At 43.4% G+C, this 16,141-nt stretch overlaps 1 protein-coding gene across 1 annotated transcript in view; it reads left to right on the forward strand.

Moving 5' to 3' along the window:
• Positions 1 to 2,067: 2,067 nt before the first annotated feature.
• The window catches only part of GASK1B (golgi associated kinase 1B), a 69,201-nt gene continuing 55,127 nt past the window's right edge, over positions 2,068 to 16,141 (forward strand). The window contains exons 1-2 of the mRNA XM_040251607.1: positions 2,068 to 2,240; positions 2,944 to 4,087. Of these exons, the coding sequence (XP_040107541.1) occupies positions 3,178 to 4,087 (910 nt within the window). The 5' untranslated portion in view covers positions 2,068 to 2,240; positions 2,944 to 3,177. The remainder of the gene's footprint in view (positions 2,241 to 2,943; positions 4,088 to 16,141) is intronic.

Below are 16,141 nucleotides of genomic sequence, written 5' to 3' on the forward strand. Positions count from 1 at the left end.
TGCCTTGGGGCAATGGTGATGCCCTGTCAGGAGGCCAAGGCTGGGAAGGGCCTCTGAGATGATCAGTGAGGTGTCAGGGACAAAAATGTGGAGAGAGGAGGGACAGTCAACCAAGTTCACTAACTCAGACAATTCATATCTACTTCCTATACATTTAGCCACTAAAAAAACAAGTTTTGGAAACAGCGGAGCTTTCCCGGTAGTATAATCTGGCCTCTGCCAAACACTAACTTTTACTTTTTAAAGAGTTCAGGTCAGTTATTCTTCTAAATACAAAAAAATAACAAGATAGTTTTACAAACCAGCTTTGTTATAGCTTTCTTTCAAGAAGTTAATATTTATTATCTAGAAAGTAATTTTGTGCTCATGGAGGTGTGCTTTAAAGAGTATTTCTCCCATATAATCCAGCAATCTCACTCCTGGGCACATATCCAGAGAAAAACATGGTTTGAAAGACTACGTGCACCCTGGTGTTCACTGTATGGCTGTTTACAATATCCAGGACATGGAAGCAACCTAAATGTCCATCAGCAGAGGAACAGATAAAGATGATGTGGTACATATATGTGGTGGACTATTAACAGCTATTAAAAAGAATGAGATAATGCCATTTGCAGAAATATAAATGGACCTAGAGATCATCATACTGAGTGAAGCAAATCAGAGAAAGATAGATATCACATGATAGTGCTTATATGCAGAATCTAAAAAAGATACAAATGAACTTATTTATGAAACAGAAACAGACTCACCGATTTACAGAATAAATTTATGATAACCAGTAGGGGACAGGTAGGGAGGAGGGCTAGAATGGGAGACTGGATTGGCATGCACACACTGCTATATATAAAGTAGATAACCAACAGGGACCTACTGTATAGTACAGGGAACTCTACTCAATACTCTGTAATAACCTAAATGGGAAAGGAATCTGAAAAAGAATAGATGCATGTTTATGTATAACTAAATCACTATGTTGTACACCTGAAACTAACATAACACTGTCAATCAACTATACCCCAATAAAAATTTTAAAAAAAGTATTGAAGTACAATGGAAATCAATTTAAATTCTCATGAGATTTAGACAGAATCTACAGGTATTTCTAGGCCACTGTCAGTATTGGAATTGTACTGTCCCGTTCCTCCACATGGCAGAACTTTTAAAGAGGAAGAAAGATCTGAGTGTGAGTGCTAAAGGAACAGTTCTATTCCACGTTTTGGTATTTCATCACTTGGAAGTTAATTCTTTCCTTCTATATATATTCTAATGCCTTGATCTTTTTTGCATTGTCAAATGTAGTCTTTTTAGGATTACAGACAATACTCTAATTTCTCCCACCCCCATATCACAACCTTCTTTTCCGGGGGGAGGGGAGTCATTCCCTGTCTGCTTCCAGTGTGCCTGTTTGCCTTCTGGATTCTATTTGCTGTAGAAGCAAAAACGGTAAGTCTAAGTGAGACCCAGAGGTCATCAACCCTTGCCTCTGCGCCAGGACACACAGATCACCTAAACCAATCACGAACCTGTTTTTTAAATACCTCCAATCAGAGAGAATCCACAACTTTCTTTTTGTGACTGTTGTACTGTGGAACGGCACACTGTAAATGTCTTCCTACCCATGTGTACTCCTATTTGCCTGTTCTATTTTAACCCTCATTTGCATTAACCCTTCCTTACCTTTTTATGAATTTCTAGGCCACTTCTCAGAAGAGGTGGGAGATCACTGTGACTCTGGACACAGCCAGGATGAAAAGGTGAGTCCCTGGGAACTCTGATGCTCTAATCCCAGGCCTCTGGGGTGATGGCATTCATTTCAGGAGGCCTTTATTCTACTGCTGCTAAGCAAACCCTGCCTTTGAATTCCAGGAGTCTGTTTCTAAACAGGACACTAGAGGGCTCCCAGGGGTTAAAAATAAGTGGAGAAATATTTGAATGAAAACTGCTTCTGGACGGCATTTGTTTTTTTCAGAATTTAAAATTAAAGTTCATTTTTTTTAATATTAAAAAAAACCTCACATGTCTTAAAAGTGGGTTGTCTGCAGCCAGTTAACAAGTATCTGTTTTGCTTTGCGATCAGTAGTTTTCAAGGGAACTTTTAAAGCTGAGCTGAAATATTTGAAATGTGGAACACTCTTGACCATGAAATATGTTCTACTTACATGCCTCAGCCTTTAAAAGTTCTTTGCATTAGAGTCAGAGATTACATTCTTCCTGGAGCCAAGCACGGGGCCAGCTGTGTAAGTAACGTTGCTTACCAGTTCTTCTTTTTAATAATGTGAAAAAAGACAGCTAGAGAGCTTTGGGTTTTCTTTCAGCTGAATTTGGTGGAAAGAAAAGGAATTAAAAGCAGTTAGATGCGTGTTTTGTGTTTATGGTTGTGTGTGTATGACCGAATAAATGTAATTACTTCCAAGATATGTGAACATGTATGGCTTTATAGTATAATGACCCTTAATGTAAGATAATGAAATGTATTATGAAAAAGAGATTGTACCATCAGATTAAGAGAATATATTTCTGAATTTGAATGTTAATACTTGGTGCTTCTGCCCAGTTAACTAATGCAAGACTTCTAAAAATAAATAGAAGATATCTATAGATTTTTAAAACCCTTTGTTGCTTTTCTTAAATCACTTTTTAATTTCAAAGAGAAAAGCCTGGATTTGTCCAATTTTAATGCTTTTCCTTCAGGATCAAATTAAAAGACTCTAGCTACAAGTTATAAAACAGTCTTGGATTTTGGTAGTTTGTTTTCACTAATTGCAACTGAATATCAAATGTATAGATCTATCTTGTTTGTTTTTTAACTCCATTTGAAAAATCATTTAGTGGTGACAGTAATGAAAGGAAAGGGTCCTGTTTTTTAAAATTTCCTCTTGTGGAGGAACTGAACGGGAGTTTGAGACTGTGACTCAGTGCACTCTTTCCATTCATTCCCAGGAACTAGTCAGACTCCTCCTTGGGGAGACTGACGGGGGTGTAAAAGGTTTGTTGCGGCCAGTGTCAGAAGCCTTCCCGGCTCCATCACCAACGCCTACCTTCCACCTCGACCCACTGGAGACCACTTAAACACCCGAGCGGAGGCGACAGCTGCATTCAGAAAACCATGCTTCATGTCAGCAGGCACCAAAGGCCGAGTTTAAACTCTGTTCAGCATGTGGACACCGCGGAGAAATGAGCTGCCCGGACAAGCCAGGGCAGCTCATAAACTGGTTCCTCTGCTCCCTGTGCGTCCCGAGGGTGCGGAAACTCTGGAGCAGCCGGCGCCCCAGGACGCGGAGGAACCTCCTGCTGGGCACCGCCTGCGCCATCTACCTGGGCTTCCTGGTCAGTCAGGTGGGGCGCGCCTCTGTCCAGCACGCAAGGCCGGCAGGAAAGGGGCCGCACTGGAGCCGGGCTGCCACCGAGGCCCCGTTCCCTGAGATACCCCTGGATGGCACGCTGGCCCCTCCCGAGTCCCAGGGCAATGGCACCACGCTGCAGCCCAACGTGGTGTACATCACCCTGCGCTCAAAGCGCAGCAAGCCAGCCAACATCCGTGGCACAGTGAAACCGAAGCGCAGGAAAAAGTATGCGGTGGCTTCTAGAGTCCCGGGGCCCGAGGCTTTGGTGGGACCATCCCTTCGGCCTCAGGTAGCTGCAAGGGCAGTGGATTCTGAAGTGCTCGGGCATATCCCAGGAGGAAACCTGGCCAAGGCTGGGGAGCGACCCTGGAGGTGGATCCAGGGTCCGGGAGCGAGAGGTGGGGGCGCAGATGTGCAGCTGCCCCTGGCCGGGGAGAGCAACATCAGGATCTACAGCGAGAGCGCCCCATCGTGGCTGAGCAAAGAAGACATCCACCAGATGCGCCTGCTGGCCAACGGCGCCGTGGCGGGTCTCCAGCCGGCCCAGTCCAGGAGTGGAGCACGCCTGCTGGTGCTGGATGGGACTATCCGGCCCTCCGTGCCCGCCTGCGGTCCCAGCCCCTGCGGGCTGCTGAAGCAGTCTCTGGACATGAGCGAGGTGTTTGCCTTCCACCTAGACAGGATCCTGGGACTCAACCGGACCCTGCCCTCTGTGAGCAGGAAGTCTGAGTTCACACAAGGTAACCCTTTCCCAGGCGTCGTTATTTGCAGCTGTCGGGGATTGGGCTTGATTTTCTCTTTTGCCTCCCTCTCTTTTTCTAAATGATTTTCTCCACCCACGGGTCCCATTTGGACAGCAGCAGCAGCGTGTCTATCCACGTGGTTGGCATCCTTGATTTTCCCAGCTTTGGGAGGATGCAAGCTGTCCTCCACAGGCAAGAGAAAGCCCCCACAGCGGTAATCTGAGCTCTCTGTTTCCCTGACCTTGCGTCCCAGAGGTTTATTAAACCTAATTAAAGCCAGTGGCAATTTCAGTGATGAGGAGTGGAAGCTGGGGTGGAAGAAAAGAACTTGCGGACAGTCAGGCATATTATTAAATAGGATACTACTATGGAAACAAGTAGAATGTTGTGCATGGGAAGTTTTTAAAAGTAAGGTGGGGGTGGGGAGGTTGGATATCTTTTTTCTGCAGATGGAATCTTTTTAAGGGGCCCAGAGCCAGATCATGTTAGATTCAACACCTTCATTTTTCACAATGGATTTAACTGCTTTCATTTACAAAGGTAATGAAATCAAAAGAGGTGATTTGTTCTATAGATACACTAATCAGCTGGTGGATTCTCCAAGTCCATGACTATGGTTTATGGAACCTGAGTGTCCAGATGCCATCAGGTGATAAACATTTTGTCAAGTTCCAGGGTGTACAGCCAGCTGCTTCGGCTGCAGGTGGCCAGGACTGGTGTGTGGCCATGCTCATGCCACAGAAAGAATTCTGGTGCCTGAGGCAATTCCAGAGTGTTAGGACAAAGTAAGGTAGGTCCCTTACTTGTATTTGAAAGCATAGTGATCCCAGAAATTGTCACTAGCTCAATCCAGGCTAGTCCAGGAGACTAAAAAGAACCCCAAAGAGATTGTAAGCTCAAAGGCTTTCTTTACTTCCTGTCACCATGTGAGTGCGTGCTGAGTCACTTCAGTGAATGCAAAGTCCGACTCTTTGCAACCCCATGGACCCCATGGAGCCCACCAGGCTCCCCTGTCCATGGGATTCTCCAGACAAGAATACTGGAGTGGGTTGTCATACCCTCCTCCAGGGGATCTTCCCAACTCAGGTATCGAACCAGCCTCGCTTATGTCTCCTGCATTGGCAGGTGGGTTCTTTACTACTAGAGTCACCTGGGAAGCCCCCTCCTGTCACCGTAAAAGCATTTCAGCCCAGGCCCTGTGGAGTCTGGACTGGAACGCATTAAAGCCTTGGGAGTGGTCAAAAGCAAACTGCATTTTATTGACTTCAGGAGTGTAATTTAGCCTTAGAATGGGTATTTCTTGAACTACCTGTGATTTGCTTAGAAAGACCAGTCATTCCCTACTCATCCTGGTTCATGGCTAAGTGCTTCAGATTCGCAGATGTGTTTCCATGTCTCAAGTTCACAGAGTCTTCACCAGGAGGAGACCGATGTGAGAAAACTTATCTAACATTCAATCAAATGTTGGTAAAAGCTCATTTTTAGTGGGTGCTAAACACTACACAAATCAAGACATATAGTCCATATACACCTTGATTCCTATGTTTCTCACAACAGTGCAAGCAAGGTAGGCACTGTTATTATTTCCACTTAGTAGATCAGTTCAGTTCAGTACAGTTCAGTCGCTCAGTCGTGTCCGACTCTTTGAGACCCCATGAATCACAGCACCCCAGGCCTCCCTGTCCATCACCAACTCGTAGTTTATCCAAGCTCACGTGCATCGAGTCGGTGATGCCATCCAGCCATCTCATCCTCGGTTGTCCCCTTCTCCTCCTGCCCCCAATCCCTCCCACCATCAGAGTCTTTTCCAATGAGTCAACTCTTTGCATGAGGTGGCCAGAGGATTGGAGTTTCAGCTTCATCATCAGTCTTTCCAGTGAACACCCAGGACTGATCTCCTTTAGGATGGACTGGTTGGATCTCCTTGCAGTCCAATGGACTCTCAAGAATCTTCGCCAACACCACAGTTCAAAAGCATCAATTCTTCGGCCCTCAGCTTTCTTCACAGTCCAACTCTCACATCCGTACGTGACCACTGGAAAAACCATAGTCTTGACTAGATGGACCTTTGTTGTACTGAGGCTTATTTAGGCAAAGTAATTGGCCTCATGTTCATGGCTAAGCTGAGTTTTGAGCACAGGCCCAGCAAACTTCATGACATCAGCTCTTCGCCTTTGGGCTTAGGTGGCTGTATCACTTCCTCCAGACAGGAGTTCCTGGAGAGAAGGGAGATCTGGGAGAGCACAGAGACAGCAGGCACACACTGAGGCTATCCTGGGCCAGCAGCTCAGAAGGTACCCCGGGAAGGCTCTGTTGCCATTCATTTCACCTTGTAAAGGCCCTTGAGAAGAGGTGATGTATGCTTGAATGTATCCCGAGGAACCATAGTCTGATCTGAACTTCCAGATTCCCTGGGAAAATGCTGGATGGAGTTGGGAGAGTGAAGTGGAGTTAGAAGCCTGGGCTCTGGAGCCAGACTGCTTGAATTTGAATTTACCAGTCATGTGACCCTCCATGAAACAATACTCACCTCATGAGGCTGTTGTTAGTTAATCCACAGAAAACCTTCAGAGTGTGTGTGTGTGTGTGTATGTGTGTGTGTGTGTTAGTCGCTCAGTTGTGTCTGATTCTTTGCCATCCCATGAACTGTAGTCCACCAGACTCCACAGTCCATGGAATTCTCCAGGCAAGAATACTGGAGTGGGTTGCCATCTCTTTCTCCAAAACCTTCAGTAAATATTGGCTATGTGTATTACTATACTAATCACTTGAGGTACCAATTTCATTGAGTAGCCTCAATGAACTCATATAGCCTCCAAGCCTCATCTATCATTTTATTTGTTTTAATTGAAGTGTAGTTGATTTACAGTGTTGTGATGGTGTCAGGTGTACAGCAAAGTGATTCAGTTATACATACACATATATATTCTTTTTATACACATATATATTCTTTTCAGATTCATTTCCATTATAGTTTATTAAAAGATTTTGAATATACAAAATATACTCTGTGCTATACAGTAGGCCCTTGTTGGTTACCTGTTTTCTATATAGTAGTGTGTATCTGTTAATCCCAAACTCTTAATAGATGCCCTGCTCTTTGGTAACCATACATTTGTTCTCTATGTCTGTGAATCTATTTCTGTTATGTAAGTAAGTTCACGTGTATCATTTTTGTACTGGTTCCACATCTAAGTGATATCATATATTTGTCTTTCTCTGTCTGTCTGCTTACTGTATTTAGTATGATACTCTCTAGGTCCATCCCTATTGCTGAAAATGGTATTGTTTCAGTCTTTTTTATGGTTAAGGAATATTCCATTGTATATATGTGCCACATCTTTATCTGTTTCTCTGTTGATGAACATTTAGATTGCTTCCATGTCTTGGCTATTATACTGCTGCTATGAACACTGGGGTGCACATGTCTTTTTGAATTAGTTTTCTCTGGATACATAACATTTCTTTATGTGACAGGACTAGGACTGAAACCCAGGGGTCCTTCTTTCTTAGTGGAACTTCTTGGTGCCAGGATACCTCTAAGGTATCTAATTACGTTCTCCAAATATCCAGCATCTTTGCGAATGAAGAAGGCAGTTGCATTCAATTTGAAGGAGGCATTTATAATCCCAGTATAGACTGGTGCTTCCCTCTCCTTTCAGAAGTAAGTGGTTATGGAAAGAAACTGCCAGGGTTGCATTGACATGACTCTCTATGTGATGAATTAAATACCAAAGATCGTATTTCAGGTAATACTAGAAATTTCTTTGTTCTTTGATTCTTTCTCCTAGAATGTAGTTATTGAGAGTCATAAAACCAGGCCAATTTCCTCAGGAGGCTAGGACCTAATTTAGATATAGTTATGAGCACTCTCGGAGAAGGTAATGGCACCCCACTCCAGTACTCTTGCCTGGAAAATCCCATGGATGGAGAAGCTGGGAAGGCTGCAGTCCGTGGGGTCGCTAGGAGTCGGACACGACTGAATGACTTCACTTTCACCTTTCACTTTCATGCCTTGGAGAAGGAAATGGCAACCCACTCCAGTGTTCTTGCCTGAAGAATCCCAGGGATGGGGGAGCCTGGTGGGCTGCTATCTATGGGGTTGCCCAGAGTCGGACACGACTGAAGCAACTTAGCAGCAGCAGCAGCATGGGCACTCTGCACAATATGATTCTATTCATGGAGACATTGTACTGATGTAAAGAACATATATAGATCAGTTCTACGGTAGGAGATACACAATCTTAGGTTCCTGGTACTACCTCTAGCCTTATCCTAACTTGTGTCTTTCTCCCTTTGATTTCCACAGATATGTGTATCTTCCCTCTGGGGTCCTCCTAGGTCTCTCTTGGTCCAAGCTTAGCTTTATTTGAGCCTCCGCATCTACCTAAAGTGATGATAGATCTCATCTAGGTACCCAGCATCTGCTTCTGGCTCATTCTGTGTCACTGCTTGGTAACTACAATTGCTTGTTGATCATCTCTTCCTTCCCAATAGGCTTTAGGTCTGTGAAGGCAGAGATATCTCCCGTCTTGCTCATTACTGTGTTTCTGGATCCCAGTGGAGAGTCTGGCACATAGTAGGTGCTCAGCAAATATTTTTGAATAAATGTAAGAATGCATTTTTGGACTGTTCCACTGACTCTAAACAGTAAATCTATATTTTGCTTCAGGCTTTCAAAACTCAGGACAACTGCTACCATTTTTTTTTTTTTGTCCTAAATCCAGGCTGGTCTTTCTTCTGCAGTATCTTATAAATAGCTCATTGAAAAGGGTAATGAAAAATGTCCTTGGCAGCCTCTGAATTATGCAAATAATAAGGTTTATGGAGCTTATTCTTGTGAGGACCATAAATATAATATGGTCAGCAACCTCACGTGCCCAGTCACTTAGTTGTATCCAACTCTTTGCAACCCCATGGACTGTAACCCGCCAGGCTCCTCTGTCCATGGGATTTTCCAGGCAAGAATATTGGAATGGGTTGCCATTTTCTCCTCCAGGGTATCTTCCCAACCCAGAGATCGAGCCAATATCTCCTCTTTTGGCAGGCAGAGTCTTTACTACTGAGTCACCTGGGAAGCCCCTCATACCGTAATGTATGTGGCCTCATACCATAGTGTACGGTGGCCTCATACCACTGAGCCACCTGGGAAGCAACCTCATACTGTAATGTAATTTGATATTGAGTTTTCTGGAGGAGGAACAGTAGAACTAGGTATGTATTTTTCTGATGATCTGGCTTGGTCTGGGAGTAAAGCTTTTAACATCTGGGAGAGTGGTTAGGGAGACAGTCCTGTAAGTAATCTGCCCTAAGTGTTGTTTTTCTTCTCTGACTTTTGATGAATGTTTGTGTAAATGAATTTATGCTTGGTAACAAGGACATGGCTAGTCTGTCTTGGGTGGTGAATACAGATATTTTGCTTATCTCAGTTAATCTTTCAAAGAAACCTATGCAGGAGACACTTTCTTACTTCAATTTTGAGAAGAAAGAAAGATAAGAAGAAAGCAGCTCAAGGTCATACAATGAGTTTATTTTCCAGGAAGAATTCAAGCACTTGTCTTGTAACTTCCTGTTTATCATCTGCTTTCCTCACCAAATCATTTCAGGGGCCTTAATTAAGTGTGTCTTCTTTCCCTATCACCACAACCTATTCATGTACTTGTTAGTCAGTTATCTAACACAACTAGACGTTGATGACTTGCATGCTGATGCCCAAATATGGGCTATTTTATTTCTTAAAGAGACAGCACTGTAACCATAGCATGAATAATATTGAATGTCACTACGTACCAGGCACTGCTGTAAGTACCGTGCGCCCATTATCTCGTTAAATCCTCCCAAACTTTTATGACAGGTACTCTATGAGAGACATTTTGGGGACGTGGAAGGAGAGGCCTAGTGTAGTTAAATACCTTTGCTCAAAGTCATATAAATTACCCTGATGTGAAAAGGGTCCATAAGACGCAAAGGGAGATGTAAAAGAGCATCCGAGGCTGTGATTGAATGACGTGCCTGTTGCAGCCTCTCAGATGAAGCTTTCTGCCCATTCAGTCCGAAGACAGAAGGTCCCAGTGATAAAGCTCCAGGTACTTCTTTATTTGTCTGTTTGTAAAACTGACAGAAGTGATCCTGTCATCCCAGAGGCCACTAGCTAAGGTTCATCTGGGGTCAGGTTCTTGGTTGTACAACTTGATGAATTCTAGATGTCTCTCCTTGAATCCCCAAATATATATATATATGTGAAATTGGCAGGTATACTGGCCCTGAACGGTGTACTGAACCATTTTCTGACAGGTGTCACTCCAAATATATCCTAGAAAATAAGAAGGGTGTACTTGGGGAAGCGTAAGGTTGTAATTAGGTAGGGATGGTCAGGAGGGGACCATCCTACAAAGTCTAGCCATGACCACTGGGCCAGAGTCCCATCCTATGATACCTGTGTGGGAAATACAAAACTGAATTGAAAAATAGAATCAGAGGCTTTGTAAAAAAATCCATATTTGCAATAATGAAATATTTTTTTAGTTGTGAGTCTATAAAGAATCTAGTGTTATGTATCACAGAACATCTATACTGCATTTGATGTCATTTATCTGTTGTATTACTTAACAAATTCACACAGCAGATAGTATTAATACTTTATATATGGGAATCCTGAGACTTGGTAAGGGTACATAGCTAGTGAGCAGTGGAAGTGGAATTTGTACCCAGATCTGTCTGATACTAAAGTCTCCCATGTTGCTTCTCTTACCCACAATACTGCTCAAACATAACTTGATATACTCATGAGATAGTGACAGCAATTGCAATTTTTAACCTGGTGATTTCTGATTTACCATTATGCCAACCTTTCTATTTAACCTATTTTTTCAACTCAACTATTTAATATAGATACTAATTTTCACTCAAGGGAAGCATGACCATCCTACTTTAAACACGGCTACAAGGGTTATTGTTGTTTAAATACAAGCCAATGCCTCCCAGATTTTCTTGTTTTACCATAAACAATTACTTGTATGTAAATATGACTGAACATATTAGTATGTTTTCTGCCAAACTGTCCTTGGGAAAGTCATCAATCATGACAGAGGTCGCCAGATACTGTATGGTGTTGATACATTTAGATAAGTTTTTAACAAAATATTTCAAATATGTATCTAAAGCAAGACAAAGCAGATTATGTCCATGTAAAGAGCAGAGGAACCCAGCGGCCCCTGTGATCCTCCACTTAGCAGCTTGGCCAACCTTTGTGGCAGTCTGCTCAGCTACGCAAATGAATCCCAAGGGCTACTATTTTGGTAGCATTTAAGCATCCTACTGTTTTTCATGCCTAGCATGGAAGATGCATTATGTTTGCTTTATTTTTAGGATGCTGCTTTACTGCCACAGAGTTGTCAGACTGAATTAAGGTAGCCTTGTTCCAGGAATTCTGTGTGTCAAGGCTGCTTGGATGACAAACTGCAAGCACCCCACCAACTTCCATTTAAATTCATTGTAAATCTCAAGTTGCTCACTGTTCTCCTCCTTGTATTGCCTCATCTTATCATAAAGCAGGAGAAATATGCTGTGTACTTTTCACTCTCCTCTTGAGTCCACGTGAGCAGTGCTGTGAGTTTCTGGCTGATAGTGTGACTGCCAGGGCAGGGAGATTGCAGCTGCAGAATTCATGTTGTCTCAAGCTCTCAGGTAAGGACAGAGGTGTTTTGCAGGGAGTTATAAGAATCACTCAGATGCCCATACAACCTGGAAACACCCTGACTTCAAAATCCTAGAAATCTCAGACACGGGTGCAAACTTTCTTAAAATATTAACTCAAGAGTGTAAGAATCATGTCTTATTTTTGAGGAGCTGGAAGGAAAACACGTTGTGTTCTTTATCAGAAAAGCCTTAAGGGTTTTATTTCTTTAGCAATCAAATTGAGTTGGTCAGCTTCACACACAGGTTTACTGAGCATGGGCTCCAAGCAGGGCTGGGCTCTGCTAATTTCTTGTTTGCTCATTACATACTTTCATTGGCCAAGTAGGGAACCTGGGAGCCTTCTCTGCTGTTCCTCTGGAGGGTGCCCCTGCATCGCCCACGAAGCTGGGAATGAAGGGTCAGTGGCTAATAGTTGCCACAGTGCTCACAGCCTGAAAATGGCATGTTCCTCAGTTCCATGCAGTCTGTTTCCTTCTCCAACATCACATTATCCTTTTTTAAGAAATATTTATTGAGCACCTGCTATGTGCCAGCCATTCTTCACTGGGGGCTATATCAGTGGGCAGAACAGTCAAGAACCTGTGTCCCCATGGAGCTAACAGTGTTGGACTGCGTGACAGCTCATAGCCTGGAGGGGTTCTTCATATGACCTCTGATTTCAAGATTCAATCAGCTTGAGCCTGAGCCCAAGGTCATGACCTTTCTATTGGGACTGAATCTGTTGCCTTCTCTAGGTGGGTTAAGGACTATACAGGTGCCAACCTCAGTTAATGGGCAAATATTGACATTTCAGTTGAGTTTAGTTGTAGTTTGTAGCATGTACTTCCTATCTGTGACTCTAAACATGAGGAAGAAGCTGTAGAGTTTTAAATTCAAATAGCTTTGCAGTTCACAGCGTGGACTGGCATTTCTGTTTGCTAGGGCTGATACCACAAAATACCACAGACCAGATGGCTTAAACCTTTATTTCTCACAGTTCTGGAGGCTGGAAGTTCCAGGTCAAGGTGTCGGCTGGTTTGGTTTCTTTGAGGCCTCTTCCTTGGCTTGTAGACAGCCACCTTCTCACTGCGTCCTCCTATGAGCTTAACTGTGTGATCCTGGGCCCCTTGCATTCCCTCACTGTGTCCAAATCTCCTCTTTTTCTTTTATTTAAAAAAAGCTAAAATTTTTCAAAAAAATTTTTTTAGGGTTTTTTTTTTTTATGTGCACAGTTTTTATTTTTATTTTTGTTAAAGTCTTTAAGTTTGTTACACTATTGTTTCTTTTTTATGTTTTGGTTTTTTGGCCAAGAAGCATGTGGGTCCTAGCTCCCTGAGTAGGAATTGAACCTGCATCTCCTGCAGTGGAAGGAGAAACCTTAACCACTGGATCATCAGTGAAAGTGAAAGTCGCTCAGTCTAGTCTGACTCTTTGTGACCCCATGGACTATAGTCCATGGAATTCTCTAGGCAGGCCAGAATACTGGAGTGGGTAGCCTGCCTTTCCCTTCTCCAGAGGATCTTTCCAACTGAGGAATCGAACATTTCAGGTGGAATGTTTACCAGCTGAGCCACTAAGGAAGTCCCCAGATCTCTTCTTCCAAGGACGTGAGTCATATTGCATTAGGACCACTCTTAATTGCCTCTTTAAAGGCCTTTCTTCAAATGCAGTCACCTTCTGAGGTGCTGGGGTTGGGACTTCAGCATGTGAATTTTGGAGAAACACACTTCAGCTCATAACCACTGGTAGTCTAGATTCCCTGAATTTGAAGCCAGGTTCTATCACCTGAGAATTGTGTGGTCTGGGAGAAATGACTTAATCTTTTTCTACCTTATTTTTTCAAGAGTATCATGATATTGGTAATGGTACTAACCTCATCAAGGTGTGAGCATTGAGTGAGCTGATGTGGATAAAATATACATAACAGCACCACCCCTCTCAAAAGGACACTCAGTGATTGCTATCTGTTATTTTCATTTGGTTTCTAAGCTAATTCAGCTCTTCGTGATAATGTCTCCTTAGATTTTCTTAGTTTGTTTCTCTAAATTGATGTTTACGTGAACTAAATAAACAGGCACTTCATGTTGTCATTTAATGAAAGTGCTTTGGGTGGATGGTGGATGATCCCAGTCTTTCCTGTTTGTGGAGTGCAAGGCACTTTACGTTCATCATCTCACAAAATTGTATGGCAGCCACACACACCAGTTAGTTTTGAGCAGGTTTCTTGTGGGGAAAACGAGGCTCAGAGAGTAAACATGTCCTCCAAAGACTGGCAGGTCATGTGGGTGGGGCTGGGACCCAGCCTCATCCTCATCACTGTATGAGGCGTCACCGTTACCCTCTCGCCTTAATGGATTCTCAGCGGGTGTGGGCTGGGCCTTCCCAGGTAATCAGCATCCACATCAGAACCTGCTACCTCCATGGCCTTTTGGTATGATTCCCAAATGGAGCCAGGATGCCTTAACTGTCCCCTTCTCAAGACACTGATTTTGGGTCTCAAGGAGTGAGGCAGTGTGTCTGTACCACGCCTGTGTTTATCATTCCTAGTCGCAGAGAATTATGGAGATGTGGGGCTGGGTGGTAGAATGAGGGCCTGGAACCCCTGGATGCCCCCACTTCTACTTCTCAAGGCCCTCTAATTCTTTTTGATCCATTTATACTGTTGTTCAGTTGCTCAGTCATCTCCAATTTTTTAAAAAATTTATTTATTTTAATTGGAGGCTAATTACTTTATAATATTGTATTGGTTTTGGCATACATCAACATGAATCCACCACGGGTGTACACGTGTTCCCCATCCTGGACCCCCCACCCACCTCCCTCCCTGTACCATCCCTCTGGGTCATCCCAGTGCACCAGCACCAAGCATCCTGTATCCTGCATCGAACCTGGACTGGTGATTCGTTTCTTATATGATATTATACATGTTTCAATGCCATTCTCCCAAATCATCCCACCCTCTCCCTCTCCCACAGAGTCCAAAAGACTGTTCTATACATCTGTGTCTCTTTTTCTGTCTCACATACAGGGTTATTGTTACCATCTTTCTAAATTCCATATATACACGTTAGTATACTGTTTTGGTGTTTTCCTTTCTTGCTTACTTCACTCTGTATAATTGGCTCCAGTTTCATCCACCTCATTAGAACTGATTCAAATGCATTCTTTTTAATGGCTGAGTAATACTCCATTGTGTATATGTACCACAGCTTTCTTATCTGTTTGCCTGCTGATGGACATCTAGGTTGCTTCCATGTCCTGACTATTATAAACAGTGCTGTGATGAACATTGGGGTACACGTGTCTCTTTCAATTCTGGTTTCCTTGGTGTGTATGCCCAGCAGTGGGATTGCTGGGTCATATGGCAGTTCTATTTCCAGTTTTTTTAAGGAATCTCCACACTGTTCTCCATAGTGGCTGTACTCGTTTGCATTCCCACCAACAGTGTAAGAGGGTTCCCTTTTCTCCACACCCCCTCCAGCATTTATTGCTTGTAGACTTTTGGATCGCAGCCATTCTGACTGGCGTGAAATGGTACCTCATTATTACAAAGTCATATCCAATTCTTTGTGACCCCATGGACTGCAGCACACCAGGCTTCCCTGTCCTTAACCATCTCCCAGAGTTTGCTCAAACTCATGTCTATTGAGTTGGTAATGCCATCCCACCATCTCATCCTCTGTTGTCCCCTTCTCCTCTGGCCCTCAGTTTTTCCCAGCATCAGGGTTTTTTCCAGTGAGTTGGCTCTTCACATCAGGTGGCCAAGAGTATTGGAGCTTCAGCATCAGCATCAGTCCTTCCAATGAATATTCAGGACTGATTTCCTTTAAGATTAACTGGTTTGATCTCCTTGCAGTCCAAGGGGCTCTCAAGAGTATTCTCCAACACCACAGTTCAAAAGCATCAATTCTTTAGCACTCAGCTTTCTTTATGGTCTGACTTTCACATCCATATATGACTACTGGAAAAACCAAAGTTTTGACTATACAGACTTTGGCAGCAAAGTAATGTCTCTGCTTCTTAATATGCTGCCTAGGTGTGTCATAGCTTTTCTTCTAAGGAGCAAGCGTCGTTTAATTTCATGGCTGCAGTCACCATCTGCAGTGATTTGGAGACCAAGAAAATAAAGTCTGTCACTGTTTCATTGTTTCCCCATCTCTATGCCAGAAAGTGATGGGACCGAAGCCATGATCTTCGTTTTTAATGCTGAATTTTAAGCCAGCTTTTCACTCTCCTCTTCCACTTTCAAGAGGCTCTTTAGTTCCTCTTCACTTTCTGAGTACAGCGAAATCACCACTTACTAGGAGGTCACACCAACCAAGTGTTTATTCAGGGGCCATGGACCATTGCTTAGAACCTACAGGCTAGAGATGG

This window comes from Oryx dammah, unplaced genomic scaffold (genome assembly GCF_014754425.2).
Source record: "Oryx dammah isolate SB20612 unplaced genomic scaffold, SCBI_Odam_1.1 HiC_scaffold_12, whole genome shotgun sequence".
Classification (NCBI taxonomy): Eukaryota; Metazoa; Chordata; class Mammalia; order Artiodactyla; family Bovidae; genus Oryx; species Oryx dammah.